This window comes from Misgurnus anguillicaudatus, chromosome 8 (assembly GCF_027580225.2).
Source record: "Misgurnus anguillicaudatus chromosome 8, ASM2758022v2, whole genome shotgun sequence".
Lineage (NCBI taxonomy): Eukaryota > Metazoa > Chordata > Actinopteri > Cypriniformes > Cobitidae > Misgurnus > Misgurnus anguillicaudatus.
This window is the reverse complement of record NC_073344.2, coordinates 40038659-40066590: the sequence shown is the minus strand read 5'-3', so window position 1 is coordinate 40066590 and position 27932 is coordinate 40038659. Positions and strand designations below refer to the sequence as shown.

The following is a 27932-nucleotide window of genomic DNA, read 5'->3' as shown; positions in this document are numbered from 1 at the left end:
AAGTTTTCAATGCTTCGGTTTGCATGTAAGGACCTTCATTATACTACTGTGGTAGTGTGAGGCTATTTTGAGCCTTGTTAGTGGTATTAACTAGCGATTTACTTGTACTTACTCTTTGCCCCATATACTAGCGCTATACGCTAATCTGTTTTTATTGATAAAAAACTCTTTACATTCGATTATCATGAAAACGCATCCCAGAGAACGATCTACTCGGTAACCATGTGTTAATTACACCTAGGTTCATTTTTCACCGGAGTTGTCCTTTAATGAAAATAATATGAAAATAAATCAATAAAATGGGCAACCAGTCTTTGGAAGAAGAGGAGATCTCTGTCTCCCTCTTTAAATGACCTGTATGAATGGATTTTATTCCCTATCAAATTAAGGTCTAATGGACAGTAGATAGTTAAAGGGTTTTGGGTATGATATTATGAAAGAAAAAAGCACTAAAAAAGACCAATAACCTTGATTATTAACCTACAGTATACACCATTTCCCCATGATATATGTACTTACAAGGCATTTGCCCACCGGCAACTATAGTTGCCGCTTGGACTTTTGACTAAGTATATAAAAAACTATAGATCTCTTGTAAGATTTGTTTTGTTTGGATGACTCTAGAGACCTTCATGATTATGTAGATACATAAATGTCAACCAAAAATACTTGTTAGTAAAATGAAAATTACCTTTCTTTGGGAGGGTTTGCCTTCGCCATGTTTCTTGGAAGAAGAGGTAAGAAGTTGACAGCCTCATGTGACAGGAAGGAGATAAATACCTTTTCTTTCTTTTTTAAATCCTTTATTTGGTTGTTAGCTTGCATGTCATTGAGAAATAAAACATGGATAACATCTAAAAAATTCTTAAAAAAGGAAAATGACAACTATGAGCTGAAAATGGGTTAATTAAGATAATATACATTTAGGTTATATTATCAGTATATTCTGCCGTCCAAAGCGAAAGCGCAGTAACTACACGCTTGGTCAAAATTGAGTTAAGGCTTGAAACGAGCTTTATGACATCTGTTCTGTCTTATGACAAAGTCTCCTGGTTAAATTTTGTCCCGTTTCAGAGAAATGAGGGTGTCAAAATTGCAGTAACTACAAAATCCATGCTAATACCAAGGCAAACCGCAGTAAGTGACGTTACTGCGTTCTGGCTTTGTTTCCCCGGCTTTGACACCGCAGATACTGCGGTTTTCCCCGATTGTAACACACAACAACAAACCAACCATGGCACAATGCCGCGTCCAAATGATGGTTGAATTCGCGTTAAAACGCAAATAAGCAAATACGGGTAAGGAAGATAGCAAGATAATAACTCATACATAGGCAAATTACAGCTTTATAAGTAGTTAACTAGCCAGCTGCTAGCAAGTTTTGACCTACCTGTGCTCATCCATTGAAGGCAATATCCTCCGACAATAATGATATAATCCGATTCAGTCGCATTGGTGTTTGTTGATTCGAACATCTCTTTACTTTTTAGGCAGCTAATCCAATTGTATTGACAGGGGTTACTCCTTTGTTTGATAAGAGTCTGGTAAAGTTATATTGTTAGGCAAAGTTAACGGCGCCCAGTCAACCTGACGAGCGCAGCCGGGGCCGGCAGAAAGCACGCTAGGTGAAAAAGTACACTTCCATAATAAGTGCTCTTTTGCCACGAACTAATTTTGTAGGCTACTTAATATTAAAACATTTTGTTTAGTACTTCTTAAGCTATAATCTTAAGAATATCTAAGTTTACATAACTGTGCTACTTTTAGACAACATGAAAATTAACTTAAATGGGCATACTGTTACAATAATGTCTTTGGGACAAACATGTTCTTCTATTTTTAACTTGTGTTAATTTTTAACTACTGTTTTTAAAGCAAACCTCGTATAATGTAAATTAATAAATAAAAATTAATAAAATGAGTAAAATACTCTTTGTGGTAAAAGGAGCATTTTTAGCATTCACAACATGCAAACATCAATAAAACTATTACAGTTATTAAAAACAATCAAAATGTATTAAGAAGCATGAGAAAAAGTTGAGTGAACACATTTAGTTCGTAGATACTGCACTCTGCTATTGCAATAGTGCTTTAGTTGTTAAAGGTCATGCAAAGGCAGAGTGCAGTATCTGCATTTTGAGAGTCAAGGGTCACATCGGTGGTCATGTTTTTTTTTTCTATAAAAATGTCTTCCTAACAAGGCATTACATGAATGCATTACCACTAATCTACCCACAACATGTTTGGCTGGCTAGTGTAAAAACTTTAAAGCCATTTTTCTCAGTTTCAGTGTTTGCGTAGATACTGCACTCTGCCTTTGGAGGGCAGTATTGCTTGGACTGAGATACCTCTATAATAATCAAGCCTTTGAGGAGGATGAGCTTGTTCTAACACCTAAGTTGGTGTGGAATCTGTTTAGAGGAAGTCTGTAATTCTTACAGCGCCTAGTCTAGTTCTCACGTGTTCCGCAAAACAATATACAGAATGAATCCTAACAAAACATAAACATTTAGCCAACTTATCCATGTTAGAATTAAGAAAATCTAAAAAAAACAACGTCCGACAGGAAAATCACGTGACGTTCTACTGCTGCTCTTCTGATTCGCATCTTTTGTGAGTTGGCACCACGTAGAAGACAAAACAAAGCCACCTCGGAGCCGTAACACACAGCAAATGCTTGCGGTGTATTTCAGGCTTAACACCTGCCGTTTTCAACCAAAGCGTTAGCCTGGGACACACTGCCTGCATGGCAGACATGGAGCTGGTTTGTTGCGGGACTGTTGTGGAAAGAAATCGCTTCACTTCTAATCTGTCGCGGATCCTGCAGATGCGGTGGTTGGACCACACCTAATATGCGAGTATTCAGCAGGCAGCATGTGTGTTAACATAGGCAAGTCAACACACAGCAAACCCGCTCCTTGTCGCGTCCACCACATACCCTATATTCTTGTGCATGCCCTAGACTCGTGGTGTGAGTGATATCAGAGCGGAACTGTAGTAAGACAGAGCAGTGTTGTAGGCGAGTCACCAACTGTCGAGTCCAAGTTGAGTCACCATTACCAGAGTTCGAGTCCGAGTCGAGTCTCAAGTCCCCAGTGTTCGAGTCTGAGTCGAGTCTCAAGTCCTGTATTCGAGTCTGAGAGTGCCTACATGTCTCCACTTTGGGACCTTCAAAAAACTGATAAAATGTATTAAAAAGGTTCTACATTAAACAAAAATGACACCACTGTCACGATTCCAAAGGGAGTTTATTTACTGATTTGACATACACTTTGGAACACACTTTGTAACTTTACAAAGCCATCAAAAGCATGTGTGTACTTCCATTGTTGTAAACTTGTGATTGAGAACTAGCGTAGAAAATTTACAAATTTAATTTGTAATCATGCTGCATTTTGTTTTTTGAGGAAATAAGAACAAACAACTGAGTTGGCATTGAAGTCTATTAAGAAAACATCCTGAAATTATTTTCTTAAAAAAACAATTTATTTTCCATAGTAGGAGTCATTTTTTGGACCCAACATCAAATAGGAAAATTCAACTGCAGTAGCCACCGTTCAACCTGAAGAGGGCAGCACTCAGACGTTTTTACACCATATATTGTAGTATTGAAACACTTTATATCCAAACGTACATCAAAATCAATGAACAGCACTAATAAACCATCATTCTTACAGATCAGTAACTAAATAAACTTGGATTAGGGTTTAGTTAGGCTACTCTTTTTAAGTTATCAACAGACAAAAAATGCTGTAATCTGAACCAGACATACATTAACCCTAGCTTCTTCTGTTTGTTATATATGCATTTGTCAGTAATATTTTTTTTAAAAAGCTAACGTTAGGCAATGGAAAGCATTTTACTTACTTTTCTGGGTGCATCCGTGACAGGTGTCTGTTAAAGTTTGAGGTTGTCCCAGTCTTTTACCTACACACACAACATTTAGCGCTGCTCTTTCCAGCATTAGAAGCAAAATTCGCGTAGGCGAACTTCACGATCCGGGGCACGTCTTTCTGCATTTTACAAATGTGAACATTTAGCCCGCGAATCATGCATCATGCATTGCACGAGCGTAAAAGTGAGTGACGTCAGTGAGTGTGTTGTCAAGCAAAGAGAGCGAGAGGTAGCAGTGTGTGTGAAGGGAGATCGCGACCGGTCTTTGGCACGAAACAGGAAAAGTGTAACACCTTATATAATTTTTTATAACATATTTAGTCAAAAACAAAGTGATGAATGCTCAAGTCCGATTGTATATATCCTCGAGTCTGAGTCCAAGTACGAGTCATCAATCCGCGAGTCCAAGTCGAGTCACAAGTCCAGAGAATGGATTCTCGAGTCGGACTCGAGTCCAAAGAATAGTGACTCGAGTCGGACTCGAGTCCGAGTCCAAGGACTCGAGTACTCCATCACTGAGACAGAGTAATCGATTCGGTTACTATATTTTTGGAAACTCAGCTCCTCGCGCACTCCCCGCTACACTCCGCTCACATGCTATGTTTGCAAGCAAGCTAAAACATTTAATATTTTGTTGGTGAACCAGCAAGTGGACATGTTTACAAGTAGGAATAGAGTTAAAACTCAGACAAGTACAATTGTCTTTCACTCGCACATCTAAAACATACACTTGTCCGAGACAAGTGTTAATGACCAGTCCTGTATTCGTTACATAATATATGCTAATAAAGCGTTGGCTATATTAACTAATAAGGGCAAGTATGCAGGTTATTGCGAAATCTGAAAATTTGGCTTACTGCCAGGTAGAGTGACAGAATCTGAAATTACTTTGAATCTGAGTTATTGGCATGAACAAAGGGTATATTGCAAGGTTATTGAAATAAAACAGAAATGTATAAATTTTATGACAGTTAAACCACTGTCAGAAAAAGGTTTTAAAACTATGCAGCATCCCAAGGTAGGATCAGAAAGCACGGAGAAAAAAATAGCTTAGCTGTTTTTCATATTTATTTAGGTAGAGGATAGTTATTAGGTTATTTATAGACACAAAGTTAAAGGATGCAATTATGTGTATGCCAGGGTGAAGAGATGTGTCTTTAGTTTAGATTTAAACTGGGAGAGTGTCTGAGCCCCAGACAGTATCCGGAAGGCTGTTCCACAGTTTGTACAGCGTTTTGTGATCTTAAGGAGCATGTTGGTTTGTAGTGTATTAGAAGTTCTGTTAAGTATGTAGGAGCAAAACCATAGCGCTTTAAAAGTGAGAACCAATTTCAGTACCCTAAGAATCTAAAACATCCTGGGAGGGGTGCGGCATAGGACTGGGTTGGGAAACACTGCCCTAAGGTACTGTTTTGTACCTTTACATGTATACCTACATAACATAATACAATGTTTTATCTTTTAAGAGGCATTTAAGATATACACAATAGATCCTTAGTGTACAGTAAAAGGTACAGTTAATGGTTTTGTACATCTAAAATTAACTGGTACAAAATTGTTCCTCACGGCACACAATAGGTCCGGGTACCCCAGAAGGTACAAAATTTAAATGTGTTGTAAACCCATAAAAAAGACAAAAAGGCACATACAAACACGTGTCTAGGGTACTTGTCCTTATAAGCTAATTTTGTGTATCTAATCTACTTATTTATCTATTAAATGATGAGATATTGATTTTAGTTAGTATAAATTAAGTAGGCCTAAGACATGTATTCAAGAAATTTATTAAAAACATGATGACGTATATATGACGTATCCTGAATATGTAGTGAATTAGATATGCAATTATAGGCAAAATTGTAATCCTAATCTTCACTTTCTTGTTTTCTTGTTGCACTTTCTTTCAACAGATTGATTCATCTGTAATACTATTGATGTCAGATACAGAGCTAGCCAAGTACATTCCCTGTTATGGAGACAGAGTGGCAGTGTTGTCCTTTTGTCGAAAAAATAAAGATTCCGTTGCAAACACAGAGAGAAAAAGTAACTTGTTTGAGAGGTTGAGGAAACGAGTATGCACCACAAGTAACAAAGAAGAACACAGAGAAAAGATTTCAAAAAAATATGCTGGAAACTCAAATGCCAAGAAGAAATCTAAGCGTGTGGAACTGGGCTGGATGAACTTCAGTGTAAGAGACAATGATTTCAAACAAGTTCGGTCTGCTAAAGGTGGTGGAACCAGGCATGTCTCCATAGATGTGAAGTCAACAGTTAAAGATGTACAAAAAGTAGCAGAGGGGCTCTTTTTTCCAAATGGTAAATCCAAACATACAGAACTGAAAAGTCTTGAATGCAGCATTCGAGATTTCTCCCACAGAATGATTGAATCAGATTGTACCATTGAAGATTTGTATGAAGAAACCAAGGTTAAAATTCTCAGACTTTATCTTTTTACAAAAACCAACTGTACCGAAAATACTGCAGAGAATTCTGACACAAAACCTGAAGCAGATGTCCTGTTCACTGAGCATGACCAAGATGATGGTCAAGCATCTAGCAGCTCAGGCATCAAAGAATATGACACAATTGACCTTACAACTTTAGAAGAGTCAGAAGAGGCTGTTTTAATGTTAAACAATCCAATTTATATCATGGACCAGCAAATGTCAGTCATGCAAACTGAGACAGTGTCCGATGATTAGGGGTGTGACGGTCATTATATAACCGTGAGACTGACGGTTATAATTGAACACCGTCATTAGAACTCTATAACCGCCAAAACCGTGTTATTAAAATATATATAAAAAAAATGTATCATAAAGAATTTTTAAATACTAATTAAAAACAATTGTTAACAGTCTGTGTTACACGCCCCCTCACATTCTCACGCAGTGAAAAATACAGAGCGGAGCAGACACTGACAACGCGCTGACATACAGGACAAACCAGGTTACTTTTCGGTTACTTCGGTTAAACATATTAAACAAAGTCTCACCTTTCAAATCATCTCTTCCTTCTAGTTAATTTATAGCATCGAATAAACATGAATGACCATGAGAAGGAATGTTGTTTTAACTGCGGAAAGGCGTCAGTACACTCTGCTTTTCAAGTTCAAATCCTCTCATACTAATCTACTAACTCTCTTGAACGCACATTCACTGCTAGTTGTCTTGCTGTTAATTTTAAAGAAACGTAGAGCAAGTAGCTAATCAGTGTCTAGTTTATTCAAACGCCGGGTGAGCACTGTGCAGCGCGTATGCGGAGAGCGTTTGCTGCGCGTGGCCATTGTGCTTTTACACCGGCTGCATTTAATAACAATCTCAAGTTCACATTACTTTCTTTTACCTGCATTTATGAGCAAAACCTCTTCAATACGCTTTTAATCCACATTGTTTTCGTGCTCAGTGTTGCCAGATAGAGTTGATGGTTTCCAGCCCAAAAGTGTTCCAAAACCCGCCCAAACGCACAAAAAAACGCCCAAAATATTTAAATCAACATTTTGGTTTAATTTGATTAGCATTTAGTTATTTTAACTTACACAATTAATGCAACATACTATAGCTAGCGACACCAGAACAAAACCACACTAGCAAAATGACATAACTTGTTCACAACAGCTACATTATACTCCCTCGCCCACACGCACAATGCACTTTTACAGCGTATATTTAAGTGTTTTTTATGATTATTCAAATACCCAATTCATTAATAACGTTTTTTATGTATTTATATTATTATTAATAATGTATCTTTACTCTTGATAAATAGGTGTGTGTGAGAGAGAGATCGTAAATAGGCTTACCTTAAGCAGTAAATGCAGAACAATAATAATAGGCTGTTGGTTCTGCGTTAAACTTGCAAGGAAGCTGAAGAACACTGTGAACATCTGAACTTTTCAGAACTATGTACAGTCTGGCTGAAGTTCATGGTTCCACAATTGACTAAATGACAGCCGAACATTTGGTTCTGTTCACCTGAAATGCTCCGATAATTCATCCACGGCTCAAACACGTGTAATTGATGTCCGTTTCTCACTCCAGCTGCAGCCTGCGGAGGTCGCGTAGGCAGGGTCCATACGTCATCAAGCCTGGTTTATTTTAGGTAACTGACCATTATAAGCATATTACAACAATTTACTATTAACTAAGAATAAAAGTCAACTTTATAACTGTTAATATTCTAAAACAAGACAGTCTTGATGACGTATATGGAGCCTAGAAATGCGACCTCGGGAGGCTGCTGCATTCGCATTGAGACATGGCCGATGTGAGACAAGCAACGTATACGTTGCAATCCGGAGTCCGTGTTGCAGAATTTGCAGTGCTATTTTCCGATTTAAAAGGCATTATCCATTTGCTTCAGGCCCGGGTCACTCTCCAACTCCTATCTGTAACATCTTGATTTCCCGCTGAGAGAGCTGGCTGTCTGCTATCACTTGTGATTGGCTAAACGCGGACTCATCATCGGCGTGGCGTCAACACAAACACATGCAGTGTGCGTGTGTTTAGTAACGTCATAAAAAACATGCACATTTGGGGTTTTTGTTAAATAATTAGCCTATAAAATGCACGTTTCAAACCCGCCCAACTGATCCCAAACCAGCCCAATTTTTGCACAACCGCCCAAGCCAATTTTTACCCGCACAATCAAATTCAAAACCACCCAATTGGGCGGGAACCCGCCCAATCTGGCAACACTGTTCGTGCTGTTCTGGTCCGTGTAATGACAGATATAGACACAATTACAGACATAAAAAGCCCAATGCACAAATCTGTTTCTCTGAAGATGATTAAAATAGATGATAGATGAGAGAGTGACAGCGCAGTCTTCTGGCAACAGTGTGTTTTTTTTTTTAAATATTTCATTGCTTTCTGTTAAATTGTTCAAAGTTATTACTGTTTAAAACACACTTGGCATCACATTCGTGATTTTATGGTAAAATGACACTTTCCCGTCAAACCACGAGCATTTAAAAGACCAAAACGCTCCCCACCGACGGTTATGTTACGAACCGTCACATTTGACTCACGTCATAACCGTCATCACCAATTCTGAAACCGGCACACCCCAAGCGATGACATGGGGACAGAGAACAGGGAGGATGTGATCCAAGAAACTGCTGAAAATCTGAACACAGTGCAGGAAGTATTGAGTCCAGAGGTATTCAACACCAGTGCCACAACACAAAACTTAAGGATTGCAACTGATATTGAAGAGTCTCCATTTCAGGACTTGTATGATAATGAGGTCACAATTGGAGGATATTTAAGTGATGTTGAAAATTTGGATGATACAGTTCCACTTGTAGATCCTCCAAAGACAATTCTTGTGGTGCGAAGAGGACAAGTCCTGAGTATTTTGATGCAAGCTTTCAGTGACCCAGCAATAATGGACAAAGAGATCAGCATTCGTATGAGACTCCCTAATGGACAGATTGAAGAAGGTGTTGGACCAGGTGTTTTTCGTGACTGCTTGTCTGAATTTTGGAATGAATTCTATTCTAGATGTGCTTTGGGTACCGATGTCAAGGTTCCATTTCTAAGACATGAATTTCAAAGAAATGAATGGCAAGCTGTTGCGAGAATTTTGGCTAAAGGGTGGGATGCTGTCAAGTATTTCCCTATATGTCTTTCCCTGCCATTTCTTGAAGAAGCTGTATATGGTACTACATATAGCAGTGTCAAAGATTCCTTTATGCACTATGTGGCAAAACATGAGCGTGATGTTTTTGAAGATGCAATGAGAAATTTCAGCTCAACTGATCATGAATCGCTTCTTGATGTTCTCGATTCAAATGATTGTCATCAGATGCCTACTGAAGAAAACCTTCCGGCACTGTTGGATCAGTTAGGCCACAAAGCTCTCATCCAAACCCCTATGTTTGTGATTGAGTCCTGGAGACCTATACTTAAGGATCTTGCTAATACTTTGCCACCAGAGAAACTAGCAAAAATTATACAAGAGCAAAAACCAACACCAAAGAGGGTGAAAGAAATTCTTGTTTTTCCTGAAATGATGACAGCCCAGCAGAGTTGTGTATCTAGATTCTTAAAGAAATACATCATGGAATTGGATCACACCACATTAAAAAATTTCCTGCGCTTTTGCACAGGGGCTGATTTGCTTAATGGTAACCGCATCACGGTTAATTTCATTGAAACAAGTGATTTCCAGTGTCGTCCACAAGCTCACACATGTGGTTGCTATCTTATGCTGCCTTTAAACTACCAGAACTATCCAGACCTTCGCAGCGACTTCAACGCTGTTCTTAACAGTTCAGTTTGGGTGATGGATATTGTATAAGCACTGTACTGGTAAGTAATAAAAATTAGTTAAAATATTAATTACATGAAGAATTGACTTTTGAGAAGATCAACATCAATGCATATTAAATAATATAAAAAATTAAAGTAATTTAAGTCATCTATTATCATACCGGTCCCTAAGAAAGCAGACACTTCTACCTTGAATGACTTTAGGCCAGTCGCTTTGACATCGGTATCCATGAAGTTCTTGGAGAAACTTGTACTTAGACATATTAACTCTGTGGTTCCGGACACTGTTGACCCCTTACAGTTCGCCTATCGTCCTAATAGATCAGTGGATGATGCAGTGTCCATGGCTTTGCACATCACTTTTCAACACCTGGACCAGAGTGGAACATACGTAAGAATGCTTTTCTTGGACTATAGTTCTGTCTTCAATACGATTCGAATTAGTAAGCTAATTGAGAAGCTGGTCGACCTCGGAGTTCCAACCACCACTTGTAACTGGGTTTTAGATTTTTTTATTGACAGACCACAAAAAGTGAAGATGGGAAAACCACAACAATTGGCGCCCAACGTGGGGCTGGAAAAGAGCACAACAATTGGCAACCCAGATGGAACATGAAAAGAGCACAGAACCAGAGACCACAGCTGGCTTCTCGATGGGCAATACAATCAGGTGGCCACCTAAAAGGGTAGCGTTTTGCTTATTCAAAGATTGTATTGTTCACCTGAGATGGCTTGTTGTTGTAAGATTAATCACAACTGCTCTTCCAAATTTAAGACTAAAAAGAAGAAATGAATGATTATTATACTAAATGATAAGAATAAAGGGTTTCATTTTCAAAGGAAATATGTGCATGCACTCATCTGTTTTGTTACTAACAGTAGGGCTGCTCGATTATGGGAAAAATCATAATCCCGATTGTTTTGATAAAAATCTTAATCTCGATTATTTAACACGATTACTTAAATGACTGTAAAAACATGCATTTATACATGGGCTTGACATTAACTTTTTTGCTCACCAGCCAAAGTGGCTAGTTGTTTTCCAAAGTTACTAGCCACTCAGCATTTTCACAGGCCACAATTTTGTTGCTGGTAAAATAAATTTTATATGATTAAACTTGACTTTGGCATCCTAAAATGACTTTAATTTGAGCAAATTTACTTGGTTTAGCTAAATTAGATGCAGATTGAATTTCAAATGCAGTCTGACCACCCAAATTAGGACAACATTAGCTGGTATATACCAGGAATATCAGTATAGATCATATCATATATTTAGGTGCATAAAAACAGTCTAGTAAGGCATAAATAGATTTACATTGAATGATTATATTAAAAGTGGAGCAGGGGTGTAGAAGATTAACTGAAAAGATATACACAAAACCCCTCGACAACCACTTTAAATATTTATTAACAACAGCAGTCAAGAAATGTACATGAATTTTACTTTCAACTTGTTTATGCAGATTGTATTTTATATGCTTGATCATGATTTCTGTTAAAAGTGATTTAAGACTTTTAATGACAACTGTCGAGAGGGCATTATTGTTGCCCAAAGTAGCTTAAATTAAAATGATGCGCGAACCTCTCAGCTGGCGGGTTTCATTTGATTTTGTGTGCATTCAGGAATGCGCTGAATTTCTCTCCGCTCTTGCCCTCAATGTGCACGCAATATATATCTCTCCAATCACTTCCATGCAATTGTTGTATCTTTCCCGAAGTGTGTATGCGCTCAGACTGCGTCCTCTTGTGCATTCGCAAATCCATCACCTCTCGCGCGCTCACTAGGAGGTGGCGCTTTGGTCCGCAACGCTCCGCTGAACGCGCGCGCGTCTCCACAAACGGTCGCAGCCGAAATCTACCCGCATTTGGCGGGTGTTAATGTCAAGCCCTGCATACATTCAATGCATTTTGTTTAGTGTTGCTGCAGAAGGCTACACGTGTCAAAGCAGTAGTGTTTAAGTGCCAGCAGAACGCGATTCACATTTTAAACACGATCGCTTGAAATGCATATAACTTTACAAACATAAACAGGATTATTAGTGACCTGACTTTAAACAGATGACTGAGCGCGCAGCTCTCTGCACGGAGAGCGGCGCCACGATCCAGCTGATATTTTAAACGTGAGGGATAGTTTGCCTCCGCTCGCTTGAAAAGCATAAAACTGAACAAATACGTGAGGATTTCTACTTTGTGTGCGAGGCGCAGCTGCTTATGACGCGTCAGATTAATGACTCAAAACGAAATAACAGAAATGCGGCACACTAATCGATCTCCCTCGATTATCTTGTTTTTGCAATCGAAATGTGCAAAAATCGAAATTGAAATCGAAAAACTATTAATTGCACAGCCCTAACTAACAGGACTTGGTAGTAGTAGAACAGATGATTATTTTTATTTTTTGAAATGGCTTTGATGATCGAAGTAAATCGAAGCAAATTTTTATTTTTATTTTAAGTGAAGAAAATGCGTAAGAGTTGCCTATATCTGTGGGTGTAAGTGTATGATATAGAAGTCTGTACCTGTGGTCGGAAGTGTAAGGCACAGAGGTCAATTTTGTGTGGTTGAAAGTGTATCAAAATTGACAGTATACCGCCTTAAAGTGGTATATTTTATTGTTTTAATTCAGATCCATGTGGAGGAAGTGTAATGGTCCGTTGATTTAGTTGTATAACCACGTTGATTAAGTGTAGTGGTTGTGTTGTTTTATTTAGCAAGGTACTTTAGGTAAAGTACAGTTTTGTTTTGTTTAATTGTATTTGTTTCTGTGTGAGAGTGTATGTGTCTGTGCTAGCATGGGTCTGTAAGAGCAGGTCTGAGATGAGGAAAGGTGGGGGCCGAGTGAGCAGTGGGTGTGTCTTTCTTCTGTGGCTCTGCTGAGAGCACAGAGAGGTGTTGTGTTACACTAAGTGGAGTGAATGAATGTCTAAAACTGTGGAGAGGGAATACAGTTTGTGAAAGTATGTGAATATGAGTAAGAATATAAGTATGAATATGAATACGATAAGAATAAAAGACAGTTATAAATGCTGGGTACTAAAGATGATATTTGAAGGTATTGTGGGGTTATTGTAGCCAAAAATATAAATTATTATAGTAAAGTACACAGGTACTTCTAGACTCTGAATAATTCATTTAAATGATTGATAAAAATAAATAAGTGTGCTCGATAGGAAAAGTATAGCTTGCCCAAAAAAGCACAAAAGTGTGTAATGGAGTTTGACATTATTTGAAAGACATCTTGTGTTAAAGACACACCGAATCTGATTAACCATTTGGGAGAATATATAAATTGGACAAATAAAAACAATAAGTTTGGGAAGTGGTTGACAATGAGAAATAATTGAAGAGTTTGGTTCCAAAACGCGATAAACGCCATTTTTGGAAAAAATGAGTTACTGCCAAAATCAGTATTATATCAGGTCAGTAGTTAAAAGTAAATTCTTAATTTTACGCAAAATCCAATATCTGCCGTGTTATTCTGTCATCTTTTCTCCCTTTTTTCCCAAAATGCGATAAACGCCACTGCCCCTTTTTTTTACAGAACGCAATAAATCCATTTCTGATATTACAGCCCACCAGTCACGCAATGTAAACAAACAATGGCGGACGCGCTGAGTCCACGGAGTCCTAGTTTTCCTCATCTACTTTGTACTTCGTGATCAACAAACAAAACAAAATAATACTTTAATTGCATTGCTAAACCTGTGATGGTTTTCTGTGATGGGAAAGAAACGTAAGCCATCAGCATCTAATATTTTCCCTGAGAGGCACTCGGGAGACGGGTGCTTGTTCTCCCGACAACATCAAGCTTCTCATGCTAACACATTGACCCCAGAGGATCTTATGAAAAACTTTCCATAATTTTACTCAAAGTCAACGAAAATCGAGCAGGACCAAAAACATTTTACAGCTGATCTCTGTGAAAGACGTTAAGCGAGGACGTCAAGTAACCGCAATGACAGTGATCTTAATATGACAAAGTAAGTGTTTTGATTAATGACATTAATGTTTATATTTTTAATTAGTGTGTACAACTAGTCAACTAAATGAATATAACATGGCAAAGATGAATGCACATTCATAAAGGCTATTGATTCAATAGATTTATAGCATTTTGAATAAAAACTTGTCATGGATTTATTGCATTTTGTGGAAAAAATTATCCGTTTTTATAATAAATCTTTGAAAATCAACTTATGGATTTGAATTTTTTATGTTTTTATAACCTAAAGATGCTATGTGAAAGTTTGTAACAGAAAATAGTTGTTTTCATCTTGCCACTTTCTTGGTATAGAAAACACGTTTTTACCAAAATTTGTCAAAATGGATTTATTGCGTTTTGGAACCAAACTCTTCAATTATAAAATATAAGGTTTGTTATATTGCAAGAAAAGATTATGGCAGTCACATTAATGGAAAAATAAGGATTGAACAACTATTATGTGGAGAATTAAAAATAGAACAATTTGATGTTTAAATGAGGAAACATTTGATGCGGCATTGTGTGCGAAGAAATATAAATACATAAAAATATAAACTAAAAGAAAGAAAATTAAGAGTTTAAAAACAGAGAAATGGTTGAGGAGAGACAGAGAGAAAGAGAGAGAGAGATAGAGAAGGAGAAGAGGAAACGGGAGGGGGTACTGATGATCACCAGATGTGACCTGTAAAGGCCAATTCCAATGCTCAAGGGAATTGTAGTTTTAAGGCAAAGTCTAGTAGAAAGACGAGATGAAGCTTTGAAAGAGGAAAAGTATATTAGAAAAAAAAGAGTAAATACCAAGTTATTAAAGGTGGAAATAAAGAGAAAAATTAAAAAGGACAGAAAAATTATTAAAAGGTGAATGACACAGATAAATTATATAAAGATAAAAAAGACTTAACAAAATGAAGAGGAGTCTTCATCTGATGATGGAAGGTGGTCACAAAAGAAATTTTATTTTAATTTAAAAGGCAATATTTTGCATGGGTTAAGCTGAACCTTGAAGGGCTGAAAGCTCTCATCCTTTGACATTCAAGAACGTGAATAAAAGCTGGCAAGAAACAGAAAATGAAAAAACTGTGTGTGACAAAGTGTTGGAGGAGCAAAGAGGCGGCAACAACTCTTCAGCTGGACACGTCCTATATGAATGGGACTATGACTGATCTCAAGCAGTGAAGGGGGCACTGCGCATATGTTCAGAGACAATTAAAAGGATGATAAACAAAAAAGACTGAGTGGAGTCCAGAAGGAGACTCACAAAGACAATAATGTTCTTGGAGACAAGAGAAAAACTGGACTACTATTTATCTTCATACAAGCCTTTGGGTGAAAAGGGAAAGAGTGAAACAGCCGTTCAATGTTTAGTTAGGACCTTACTATAGGGTCACAGACCCTTTCTTTATGAGAAAATCAGCTAGACAAATTTAAAGGCTGATAAAGAATTTATGTTGTTAGGTGTGACTACCTTTTCTGAAATCAAATCAGACTCCTAAAAATCTAATATGGCTTTAAAATGTGGTATACTACAGAGGAAGGAAAGGAAAAGGAAAATAAAATAGATTAAATAAATAAATTAAAATAACACCATACGATATTATAATAGCTGTGAGAATAGAGAAAAGAAATATAAAATTATTGTAACAAACTTAGCATTACCATAATTCAAGCAAATAAATCTAATCTAGTCTACAATTTGAGAGCAATTAATGACAAGAAGATTGATGTTCCAAAAAACCACACTTTGCTGACAAATGTTTCTCCATTTGATAAACATTTTTACTGTGTTTTTGATTTGCATAGGAAATAGATACTGGTTTGTGTTTATGTATTTTCTTATGAAGGAAAACATTATACAGGTTTAGAATTGATGAAACACCATTCCAACATGCTGAAAGGTTAGTCTGGTTGATTGCTGCTAAAATGTATAGTGATTTGTTTTCATTGAAGTAGGCTCACAGGAGAACAGTTGATTTTGCCAGCATGGGCAAATACATAACAGATGTGGAAGCTAAAAGGGCCTCAGAGTGTAAGGAAAACCTATTAGATATATCTCAGTCATTAATACTGTTATCAGAGATGCATGGGACAAAGAATTTGAATAAAAATGTGATTAATGATTTGTGATAAGAACGAAAATTTAATTTGTAATAAGAATGAAAAATTTGATTTGACAATCATAAGAATGAAGAATTGACTATCATCTACAATCACAAGTGATGGTAGACAAAATGGTATATAAAAGAAATTATCCTCAAAGCCATACTTAACAAAATGTGTGAAAGTACTAATCTTAACTGGATCAATGCTTTACCTCTTGTATTAATGAGCATGTAAACTAACAAAAGTACACCTTTAACACTGCATGAAATGTTCGCCGATCGACCTATGCGTATTGTAAAAACCATCTGGAATTAAGTGTTATATGAAGAAACTAATTGTCTATGTATTGAGCTATTTGTGTACAGAAAAAGTTGAAAGGAGTTGAGGAGGAGAGGGGACAACATGCCTCGTTGTGAGAGATGATCTAGCTTATCTGAGGGTTGAAAGGTCGGAGGGGCTGCATGAGAATGCGGAAGGAGCGAACCTGGCAAAAGGGACCAAACACAGTCAAAGAGGGCTGCAGAGGGATGAGAGCACCTCTATGTGGAAATGCAAATGGGAGGAGCAACAAATGCATCAGAGCTTGTAAGATGGTCGTTGGAGAGGAGGAAATTACGCACATGATATGAAAGAAGAAACATCAAAACCAAATCAACTCAAAAGCAATTCAAGCATACCAACGGACGGATGAACAAAGTTTTGAGCACCGGGAGGAAAAGTGGAAAAGAGAAATTGTCAACAGAAATTGAAAAGAACGAAGCTGAGTACTACAGAAGATTTGCATGGCTACAGTCAATTAAACTTCCCGGCGATAGACTTTGAAAGATCTGTAACAATATCAAAGGAACAGAATCTGAAAGAAAGACTGAAAACAAAGAGACATTGAACTAAGAACATAAGGTGGACATTTTATGGGAAACATCCCAAAGATGACAAATGATACGAATGGACAATATTTACAGTTAAGGAAATAGGTTTGCAAAGTTGCTTTTTATGCTCTAAACTAAACCAGTTTTTAATAAAATAATAACATTTTCAAGTCCACATAAATAAGGTGATAAATTCAACAAGAATTCTTATGGATTAGAGAAAAAGTTAAGGTCAACTTTTCGGGATAAATATTAAGGTCTTTTGGGAAATTCTGAGTTGAAAGATATATTTTGTTGGCCACAATTTGATAATTTTTGTCAATGTTAGTATGTTAACAAAAACATTAACATAGAAAAAGGAAAGATAGAGATTTCAGAATGATACAGTACAAGAAAATGTAAGCCTTATGGAATTATAGACTTAGAAAAATTCAATAGGAAATGCTTTATAACAGAAATTTTGAATAAATCAACTACAAAAACTTTAGATCTATTATGAAGACATCAAAGAGGCTAGCGTAAGGTGTACAAGTGAGAAGAGAAATGGTATTAGAAGAAGACTATAATCAAATCAGAGCAACACATACAATGAAGGTAATTGAAAATCAAACAATATGAGGAGAATTATTTTGGATTTTTAGAAAAAGAAAATGTTTGACCTCGTTATCATTAGGAGGGAGAGAAAAGGTACTACAAAATCACTACAATAGAAGGGAATCACTACAATAGAAAGGAATTTAGAATACTCATTAAAGGATGAACAAAACAATTAATCATAAAATTATATGTAGATTCTGTCGATCAACCAAATGGGTGCCAAATTAGATTAAGGTATGGGATTAAGCTAAATAAGGAATTTAATAAAGTTTTGTCAGAATAAAAATACAAAAGAAATAAATTATGTACAGGACTACAATCAAAAGTAGATTATTAAAGGGATAGTTCGGCCAAAAACGATATTAAACCCATGAGTTACTCACCCCCAAGCTGTCCGAGTTGCATATGTCCATCGTTTTTCAGACAAACACATTTTCGGATATTTTAGAAAATATTTTAGATCTTTCTGTTCATTAAATGTAATGTTACGGGGTCCAGCAATAGTCCACGACCTTCAAGTCCAAAAAAGTGCGTCCATCCTTCACAAATTAAATCCAAACGGCTCCAGGATGATAAACAAAGGTCTTCTGTGGGTAATCCGTGCGGTGTTGTTGTAGAAATATCCATATTTAAAATGTTATTAACGTTATAAACTACCTTCCGGTAGCACCGCCATCTTAGACTCAGGAGAGAGTATTAGCGTAGTGTACGCACTTTTCTTAGTGACGTATGACAAATTCGGAGGGCGGGGGCACAGAGCAGCAGCAGAGAAACTCTGTACGCTGCGTAAGCTCTCATCCTGAATGCGCATCACTCCAAGATGGCGGCGCTACCGGAAGGTAGTTTATAACGTTAATAACATTTTAAATATGGATATTTCTACAACAACACCGCACTGATTACCCACAGAAGACCTTTGTTTATCATCCTGGAGCCGTTTGGATTTAATTTGTGAAGGATGGACGCACTTTTTTGGACTTGAAGGTCGTGGACTATTGCTGGACCCCGTAACATTACATTTAATGAACAGAAAGATCTAAAATATTTTCTAAAATATCCGAAAATGTGTTTGTCTGAAAAACGATGGACATATGCAACTCGGACAGCTTGGGGGTGAGTAAATCATGGGTTTAATATCGTTTTTGGCCGAACTATCCCTTTAAGGTTACCAATAAGGCATTAATATCCTTAGGGGAACAACTATGCAACCAATAGAAATACATGACAACATATACTGAATCAATTTTAGTTAGAGGTTAGCGGGTAAATAAGTTGTAGGTATCTTTTTAGAAAACCAAATGGAAGTTAAAATATTAGGATGATGGAAACATTTGAAATCAACAAAAATGTTTATCAGGACTTACGTTACAAAACAATGCTGAATTTACAACTGGGAGATGGGTAGTTAAGTACCTCTGATGATGATGAAGATGAGGAATAAGCTTCATATTTTTCATGCTTTACTTCGTGTTTATATTTTTAGTAATTATGTTTTATTTGGTTTTTGGTTTTCTTTGCTTTTATTTTGTTGACTTTTAACTTTACAATATATTCTACATTAACACCAGGGAACCAACTTTGAAGGAAGTTGTAGAAATCGTCAAAGCTGCTAGAACCGGCCCAGGATACATCACTGATGATGTGTCTGAGTTGCACCAGAGGTGTATTGCAAAACTATTTCAACTGGTGAAGCCAGTGACCTCCGGGAACAGTCCGGATGACAACCATGAAAAGTATGGAGACTGCTGGAGAGACAGCTGGCAACTGGGAAGACAGTAAAAACCGGGGCAGCGAGGGTCAGCAACCCAGACTGCAGCTTCCGTGAGGATGCACCCATTAAAAGCTACGAAAACCCCTAATGAATTATACCCCCAGGGGTGCCCGAGAGGGGGGGAGAATGAGCACCCCAACAGGACGGATATACAGGTAATGACCAATGCTTATGGAGAAACGACAATGAGTGCAGCCTGCATATGTGGCAAAGTCTGCAAGAACCGGCATGGCCTGAAGATCCACCAGGCCAAAATGAAATGCTTGAGGGAGAAGCAAGTGGAGCAACGCACAGGTCTAGCACCTGGTGAGACGCAGGAGGAGCCCGGCCCGGAGTCACCCCACAGTGCCCAGAACCTCCACGCCCCACAAGCCTCAACCCAAATCAGACATTCCGAACACCGCCGGGTCAAGTGGCCTGCTGCAAACAAGGAGGGAGAGTGGCTCAAGTTTGATGAGGACCTGAACCAAGTCCTTGAAGCTACTGCGAGGGGGAATGCAGACCAGAAGTTGAGAGCTATGTCAACAATGATCATTAGCATCGGAGCTGAAAGGTTTGGCGTTAAGAAACATCAACTGGCCAGAAGTGTGGCAGAGCCAAACCGACGGGAAGTGAAGATTAGCCAGCTAAGGAGTGAGCTCAGACTGCTTAGGCGGCAGTTTAAGGCGGCAAGGGATGAGGAAAAGGCTGGTTTGGCAGAACTCCGCCACACCCTAAGGAAAAGGCTAACCACCCTCCGGCGAGCGGAGTGGCATAGGAGGCGGGGTAAAGAGAGAGCCAGGAAACGCGTCGCCTTTATCTCTAACCCGTTTGGTTTTACAAAGAAGATCCTCGGGCAGAAAAGAAGTGGCCAGCTCGAGTGCACTGAAGAAGAGGTTAATAAGCACCTCAGTGCCACCTACAGTGACAGCGCAAGAGACAAAGATCTCGGGCCATGTAAGAAGCTGATAACTCCGGCAGAACCCACCTCGACATTTAACACCAGGGAACCAACTTTGAAGGAAGTTGTAGAAATCGTCAAAGCTGCTAGAACCGGCTCGGCACCAGGCCCGAGTGGAGTGCCGTACGTCGTCTATAAGAGGTGCCCCAGACTCTTGGAGAGGTTATGGAAACTGATTAAGGTCATCTGGAGGAGAGGGAAGGTGGCGCAGCAGTGGCGACATGCAGAGGGTGGATATTTCTACAACAACACCGCACTGATTACCCACAGAAGACCTTTGTTTATCATCCTGGAGCCGTTTGGATTTAATTTGTGAAGGATGGACGCACTTTTTTGGACTTGAAGGTCGTGGACTATTGCTGGACCCCGTAACATTACATTTAATGAACAGAAAGATCTAAAATATTTTCTAAAATATCCGAAAATGTGTTTGTCTGAAAAACGATGGACATATGCAACTCGGACAGCTTGGGGGTGAGTAAATCATGGGTTTAATATCGTTTTTGGCCGAACTATCCCTTTAAGGTTACCAATAAGGCATTAATATCCTTAGGGGAACAACTATGCAACCAATAGAAATACATGACAACATATACTGAATCAATTTTAGTTAGAGGTTAGCGGGTAAATAAGTTGTAGGTATCTTTTTAGAAAACCAAATGGAAGTTAAAATATTAGGATGATGGAAACATTTGAAATCAACAAAAATGTTTATCAGGACTTACGTTACAAAACAATGCTGAATTTACAACTGGGAGATGGGTAGTTAAGTACCTCTGATGATGATGAAGATGAGGAATAAGCTTCATATTTTTCATGCTTTACTTCGTGTTTATATTTTTAGTAATTATGTTTTATTTGGTTTTTGGTTTTCTTTGCTTTTATTTTGTTGACTTTTAACTTTACAATATATTCTACATTAACACCAGGGAACCAACTTTGAAGGAAGTTGTAGAAATCGTCAAAGCTGCTAGAACCGGCTCGGCACCAGGCCCGAGTGGAGTGCCATACGTCGTCTATAAGAGGTGCCCCAGACTCTTGGAGAGGTTATGGAAACTGATTAAGGTCATCTGGAGGAGAGGGAAGGTGGCGCAGCAGTGGCGACATGCAGAGGGTGTCTGGATCCCGAAGGAGGAGAGCTCGAGCACCATCGAGCAGTTCAGAGTCATCTCACTCCTTAGTGTTGAGTGCAAGATCTTCTTCAGCATTCTTGCCCGACGCCTGACAGACTTCCTCCTGAGGAATGCATATATTGATACCTCTGTGCAGAAGGGGGGAGTCCCAAAGATTCCAGGATGCATTGAGCATACAGGAGTTGTCACCCAGCTGTTACGTGAAGCACGTGAAGGCAAAGGGGATCTTGCAATCCTCTGGCTTGATCTTGCCAATGCCTACGGGTCAATCCCGCATAGACTGGTAGAAACCTCACTCGACCGACATTACGTTCCAGACAAAATCAAGAACCTCATACTGGACTATTACAACTCTTTCAGTTTGAGAGTCACCTCAGGAGCGGAAAAATCTGCATTTCATCGGCTGGAGAAGGGCATTATCACTGGATGTACAATTTCTGTGATATTGTTTGCCTTGGCAATGAATATGCTGGCGAAGTCAGCAGAGGTGGAGTGCAGAGGCCCAATTACCAAGTCAGGCATACGGCAGCCCCCCATCAGAGCATTCATGGATGATCTGACGGTGACCACAACATCAGTCCCGGGGTGCAGATGGATCCTCGAAGGGCTCGAGCACCTCATCAAATGGGCTCGGATGGACTTTAAGCCAGCCAAGTCCAGGTCCCTGGTAGTGAGAAAAGGTAAGGTTACAGACCAGTTCCGTTTCACACTAGGAGGCATCCAGATACCATCTGTTCGAGGAAAGCCAGCCAAGAGCCTAGGCAAGATCTACGACTGTTCCCTGAAGGACACCGCAGCAATTCAGACGACCACTAACCAGTTGGGAAGCTGGCTGATGGCTGTGGACAAGTCAGGTCTGCCAGGTAAATATAAAGCCTGGATTTACCAGCATGGCATCCTGCCCCGACTGCTCTGGCCATTGCTGGTCTATGATGTTCCAATCACCACCGTTGAAGGCTTTGAGAGGAAAGTCAGCAGTTTCCTGCGGAAGTGGCTAGGGCTACCAAGGAGTCTCAGTGACATTGCCTTGTACGGTAGGAAGAACAAGCTAAAACTGCCTTTCAGTAGTTTGAAGGAAGAGTTCATGGTAACCAGAGCAAGAGAGGTGCTACTTTACAGAGACTCCAGTGACATCAAAGTCTCTTCAGCAGGCATAGAAGTTAGAACTGGCAGGAAGTGGAAGGCCCATGAGGCAGTAGAGCAGGCTGAGTCACGGCTGCGACATGGCGAGCTGGTAGGAGCGGTGGCATCTGGACGGGCAGGACTCGGGAGCAACCCAACACCTCGCTTTAACAAGGCCCAGGGAAAAGAAAAGCGGCAGCTGATTCAAGATGAGGTCCGAGCAGGGGAGGAGGAATCCCGCGGCAGCAGAGCAGTAGGGATGCGGCAGCAGGGGGCATGGACCCGATGGGAGCAGGCGGCGGAGCGAAGGATATCATGGGCAGAATTGTGGAAGTCGGAGCCACACCGAATCAAATTTCTGGTTAAGTCTGTCTATGATGTCCTCCCTAGCCCATCCAATCTATTTCGCTGGGGCTTGTCAGATACACCTTTGTGCTCACTCTGCAAGAGAGGAGGGTCATTGGAGCACATCTTGAGCTGCTGTCCCAAAGCACTGGGGGATGGGCGCTACCGTTGGCGCCACGACCAAGTGCTGAAGGCCATAGCAGAGGTTATCAGCACTGGGATCATAGACAGCAGACACCAGCGACCAATAAGGCAGAACATCACCTTTGTTAAAGCCGGGGAGAAGCCACATCAGCACATGAAACAAACAGGGGGGCTGCTCGCAACAGCACAGGACTGGCAGCTGAATGTCGACCTAGGGAGACAGCTCAAATTCCCAGAGAACATTGCAGTGACCACGCTCAGGCCAGACATAGTCCTGGTGTCGGAAAAAACACGGCAAGTGGTCCTGCTGGAGTTGACGGTCCCCTGGGAAGACCGGATGGAGGAGGCGTTTGAGAGGAAGAGGGCAAAATATGAGGAACTGGCAGCCGAATGCCGAAGCAGGGGGTGGAGGACAAGATGCAATCCCATCGAGGTTGGGTGTAGAGGATTTGTCGGCCAGTCACTCATCAGGGCCCTCAAGATGCTTGGAGTGAAGGGACTGCACAGTAGGAAAGCCATTAAGAACATCACGGACGTCGCTGAAAAGGCGTCAAGATGGCTGTGGATCAAGCGGGGTGATCCGTGGATCATACAAGCTACTCAGACACAAGTCTGATCAACCCTGGCTGGGTCGCCTGGGCGAGGGTGTATGATGTTGTGAGACCCGAAACACCCAATGAACCCAGGATACATCACTGATGATGTGTCTGAGTTGCACCAGAGGTGTATTGCAAAACTACATAACTGTGACAACCAACAGCAGGTGCAGAACCAACTACACACACATTTTTTAAACTGTTTATAAAGAGGGACTTTAAGTTCTTTTACTTTTACATTCAAAGACAAAATAAGAATGGAAAGATGTTTGCTCTTATTGTCCATAGTTTGAAGTGCAGTGGCATAATTTGGTAATTGGTAATGTACAGTGGCTGTCTTTAGTCACAATACATAGTAATAACTGAGACACTGAGTTATGGAACGGCACTTTGGATTATAATAAATAAACAGGAAAACTGAGGCTAAATAAGCCTCAGAGCGGGGAATGAAGTGGTTTGTTTTAATCCGAATATGGGTATCAAATACTTTACCATTATGTTTATATTTACCATTTTGTTTTTATTGGTTTTATGTTTTTCTATATGGATATAACCAGTTACTTTACCATTATGTTTTTATGTTTTTCTATATGGAAAATTACCAGCATGCATTGCAGGGGTAGGAACAAAAGACCTACAGTCCCAGGAATGTAACCACCATGTGTTTCTATATGATATAAACCATATGTTTCTTCATGTTACAAACCCTTGGGAATAGGATTTCGTGCGAAGACAGGCTTAAATAACTGCTGTATAGGAGGAGACTTCAGTGAGTCTTGGAGATTTTGCAGGACTGCTCAGCTTTTATTTGACTGGTTAATAAAAGTCTATCTTTTGAAAATGAAACCTACGGTTTGAGTATTTTATTCTTAAAGAACCCAAAAGGAAAACCACAACAGTAACATCTCAACTGAGCTCAGTTTAAGCACAGGAACACCTCAGGGTTGTTGTCTCAGTTCAAAACTTTTCACTCTCTACACATATGATTGTGCTACTACCCAAAATAACACCGCGATTATTAAATATGCTGATGACACAACTGTCTTGGGCCTGATCAAAGGTGGGGATTAGACTGGTTACAGGGAGCTGGTTGACAAAATTCTGGCTTATGGTGATGATAATGATCTCATTTTAAATGTAGATAAAACAAAAGAACTAATCATGGATTTTAGAAAGAAAAAGCTGTTTTTACAGCCATTGATCATTAAGGGGATTGAGGTGGAAAAAGTAGAGAGTTACAAGTTCCTAGGCCTGCATGTGTCATCTAATTTGAGTTGGACCATAAACACTGTCGCCACAATGAAGAAGGCCCAACGGCGGCTTTACTTTATTAGGCTGCTAAGGAAGGCAGGACTTAGCCGCAAGCCAATCATCCAGGCCTATAGAGGTCTTGTGGAGAGCATCCTAACAAATGGAATCACTGGTTTGGAAGCACTACCCAGGCAGAAAGGAGAGCTCTAAAAAGAGTTGTAAAGACTGCAGAGAAGGTCATTGGAGCGGACCTTCCATCCAAGGACACTCTATATACACAACGCTGCAGGAAGAGAGCTAAGAACATTCTCTGCACATTCAATTTGTAGGCCTAACCATTAAATATACAATTTGAGATATGGCAGACTGGACAGTATTATTTCACACAGGGTGCTGTTTTAAAACCATTTTTAAATGCCGTTTTTTCCAGCAACAGTAAGACTGAAGGCGAAAGACATGGCAGAGGGAACGAACATATATAGAGATGTTAGAGGTAGCTGTACAGTAAGTTTTAAATTATACTTCGTACCATCATGGGACAGTATAAAGATTTTTTTTAATGAAACTAAATTAAATGTGCACTTTTTTAGTGCAATATTTCAGTTATAGTGCTGTTTTTCGTGATTGTATTTCTTAAGAGTCTATTTATTGTGTGTATTTATTTATTGTGTGCAGTCTATTTATTGTGTGCAGTCTGTTAGCTGTTCTTTTATGTTGACTTTTGAATTGTTTTCCTTTAATGTTGACTCAGCGAGCTCTGCTACAAAAATTCATATGTACCTGTATGGCTGTACTAGTACAAATGGCAAATAAACTCCAACTCAACTCAAAAAGTAAATACAAATTTGGGGTACATTTTGCATTGTCTCTTTTAACCTTGTATTGTTTATTGCTTTTTTAGGTTACTTGTGTCCAGTAACTGGAATGCGTGCCAACTCTTTGCCTCAGAAATTGTTGGATGGTCCACATAAAACATGGTGCTTAAACTGACAACAGAGTTTTTTAGGTTTAGGCTGCCTAATGTTTCCCTTTTAATATTTTGGTTCGATCTTATCTTGTCAAATTATGTTCTTATAATTCTGAAAACTAGAGAAGTTACAGTGGTGTGATTTTGGTGATAGACTTTAATGTTACACATCACATTATATAATTGAAACCAAACAGTTGGGTTGGTTCTCCTACCAAGTTTATCGTGTTAAAAATATTCCAGAAACAAATAATATACTGTTTTGAATAGCAAAAAAGTATTTGTTTTACAGTTTTAACATTCAATTTCATGTAAACAGAGTTTGTCAACAAAAGTAACTGACAACTGACTTCTCTCAAAAGAATGTTTGTTATTCTAGGGACAATTTTTCAATATTGATTGAGTCATGGAATTTTCTCTCATAACCTTTGTTAATTTTTGTTACATTTATTCAGAAAGCTTATTACACTTTCATTTCCAAGAACAAGGAAAATATGTTTAACATGCTTAAATCCATTCAGAGTTCCCTTTGTTGCTTTTAAATGTTTATCAAAATAAGCATTTTGAGGTCAGATATCTGTTATTGACTCTACCTTTTAATTCACATGCAGGTATGCTTTCAATCAATTTAATAGAAAATTATATGACAGTAATTGACAATATGCACATAATCCAAACCTACCAACACTCAAGAAGATTAAGATTCTTTACACAAAGGTATCTTTTGTGTGGTAAAAGTAGCTTATTTGAAGAACATAGATTAATAAGTATTTATAGGAAATTTGCCATTTACTGTTTCCGAAATACAGTTTTGTTAGAAGCAAAGTCATGACATTGTTAAATTATGCTCTTGGAAGTCTTAATCAAATAATTGTCCAGTTCGTTTATATTATTCTGCAATTTGGGAACGGATTACATCCCTTAATTCTACATATAGCTCAAATGGCTGTTGTCTGGCACTGGGGAATCTCAAATTCCGCTCCTCTGTGATAATTGTACATGGATCAAACACCTCCTCATCACAAGGTATTGTTGACAGGAACATGCAAGCCTCTTGCGCGATCTGTAGATGATGACTGTCCTGTTGCACAATGAAGTCTTCAGTACCCCATAGTTGAGGTGCCATAAACATGATGTTTGGGATCCCGCAAGGAGCATTGCAGTTCGCTGAAGGTCGAATCCGGTGCGCATTCCAAACAGTCGCAATCTCATCCAATTCCTCCAGTAATTTAAAGTACAATAACATTTAAGCTTTTTAAACCAATAACAGATGTCGTATCATGTTTGCAAAAATATAAATATTTTGTAAATGTATATTGCAAGGATAAAAATGGATACTGAACCAAATAGCTTTTTTCAAAAGGGCTTACTCTAAACTGCATTGACATGTTTACCATGCAGCGCCAGCCCAGACCGGGATCACTGTGAGAAGTTTATTTAATATACATCATTGCCTGGCAAAATACACACACGAATTAAACAGTGAATGTGGCTTTTAATTGTGACCTGTGGACTCGGGGGGAAAAACATTGATATTCCATAAACTTAATTGATAATCAATTTAACCCTCATAAGGCCCTATTTTCCTGTATACGTTATAGTCCCTTGGGGGTAAAAATGACCCCAGAGATTAAAAGAGTGATTACAAAAAATATATACATTTTTAATGATACAAATAATGTCTTTTTTTTCATTTACTTCCCATCTATACATTTACGCTGTGTTTTGGGAGATATGAAGTACTTTTATACCTGTTTACCACTTAATTCTTCAACTACACCATTAGCTTGCCTAAAAAATATCACATTTATATGAAAAATGTACATAAATTATGATCTAAATTTAATTTAAATTGATTTTAGATATTGATTTAGATGTTATGTGTTGAATTCAGCCATTTGGTGTTTAGAAAAAAAAAACAGTTTTATGGTTACAGTTTAGGA

General features: G+C 38.8%; 1 protein-coding gene across 1 annotated transcript; it reads left to right on the top strand.

Moving 5' to 3' along the window:
- The first annotated feature begins 8173 nt into the window (after positions 1-8173).
- Positions 8174-26201, top strand: LOC141365905 (uncharacterized). Its single transcript, XM_073870901.1, has 2 exons — positions 8174-10208; positions 25924-26201. The coding sequence occupies exon 1, from the start codon at positions 8974-8976 to the stop codon at positions 10195-10197; it is 1224 nt and encodes a 407-aa protein (XP_073727002.1). The 5' UTR covers positions 8174-8973; the 3' UTR covers positions 10198-10208; positions 25924-26201.
- Positions 26202-27932: the final 1731 nt, after the last annotated feature.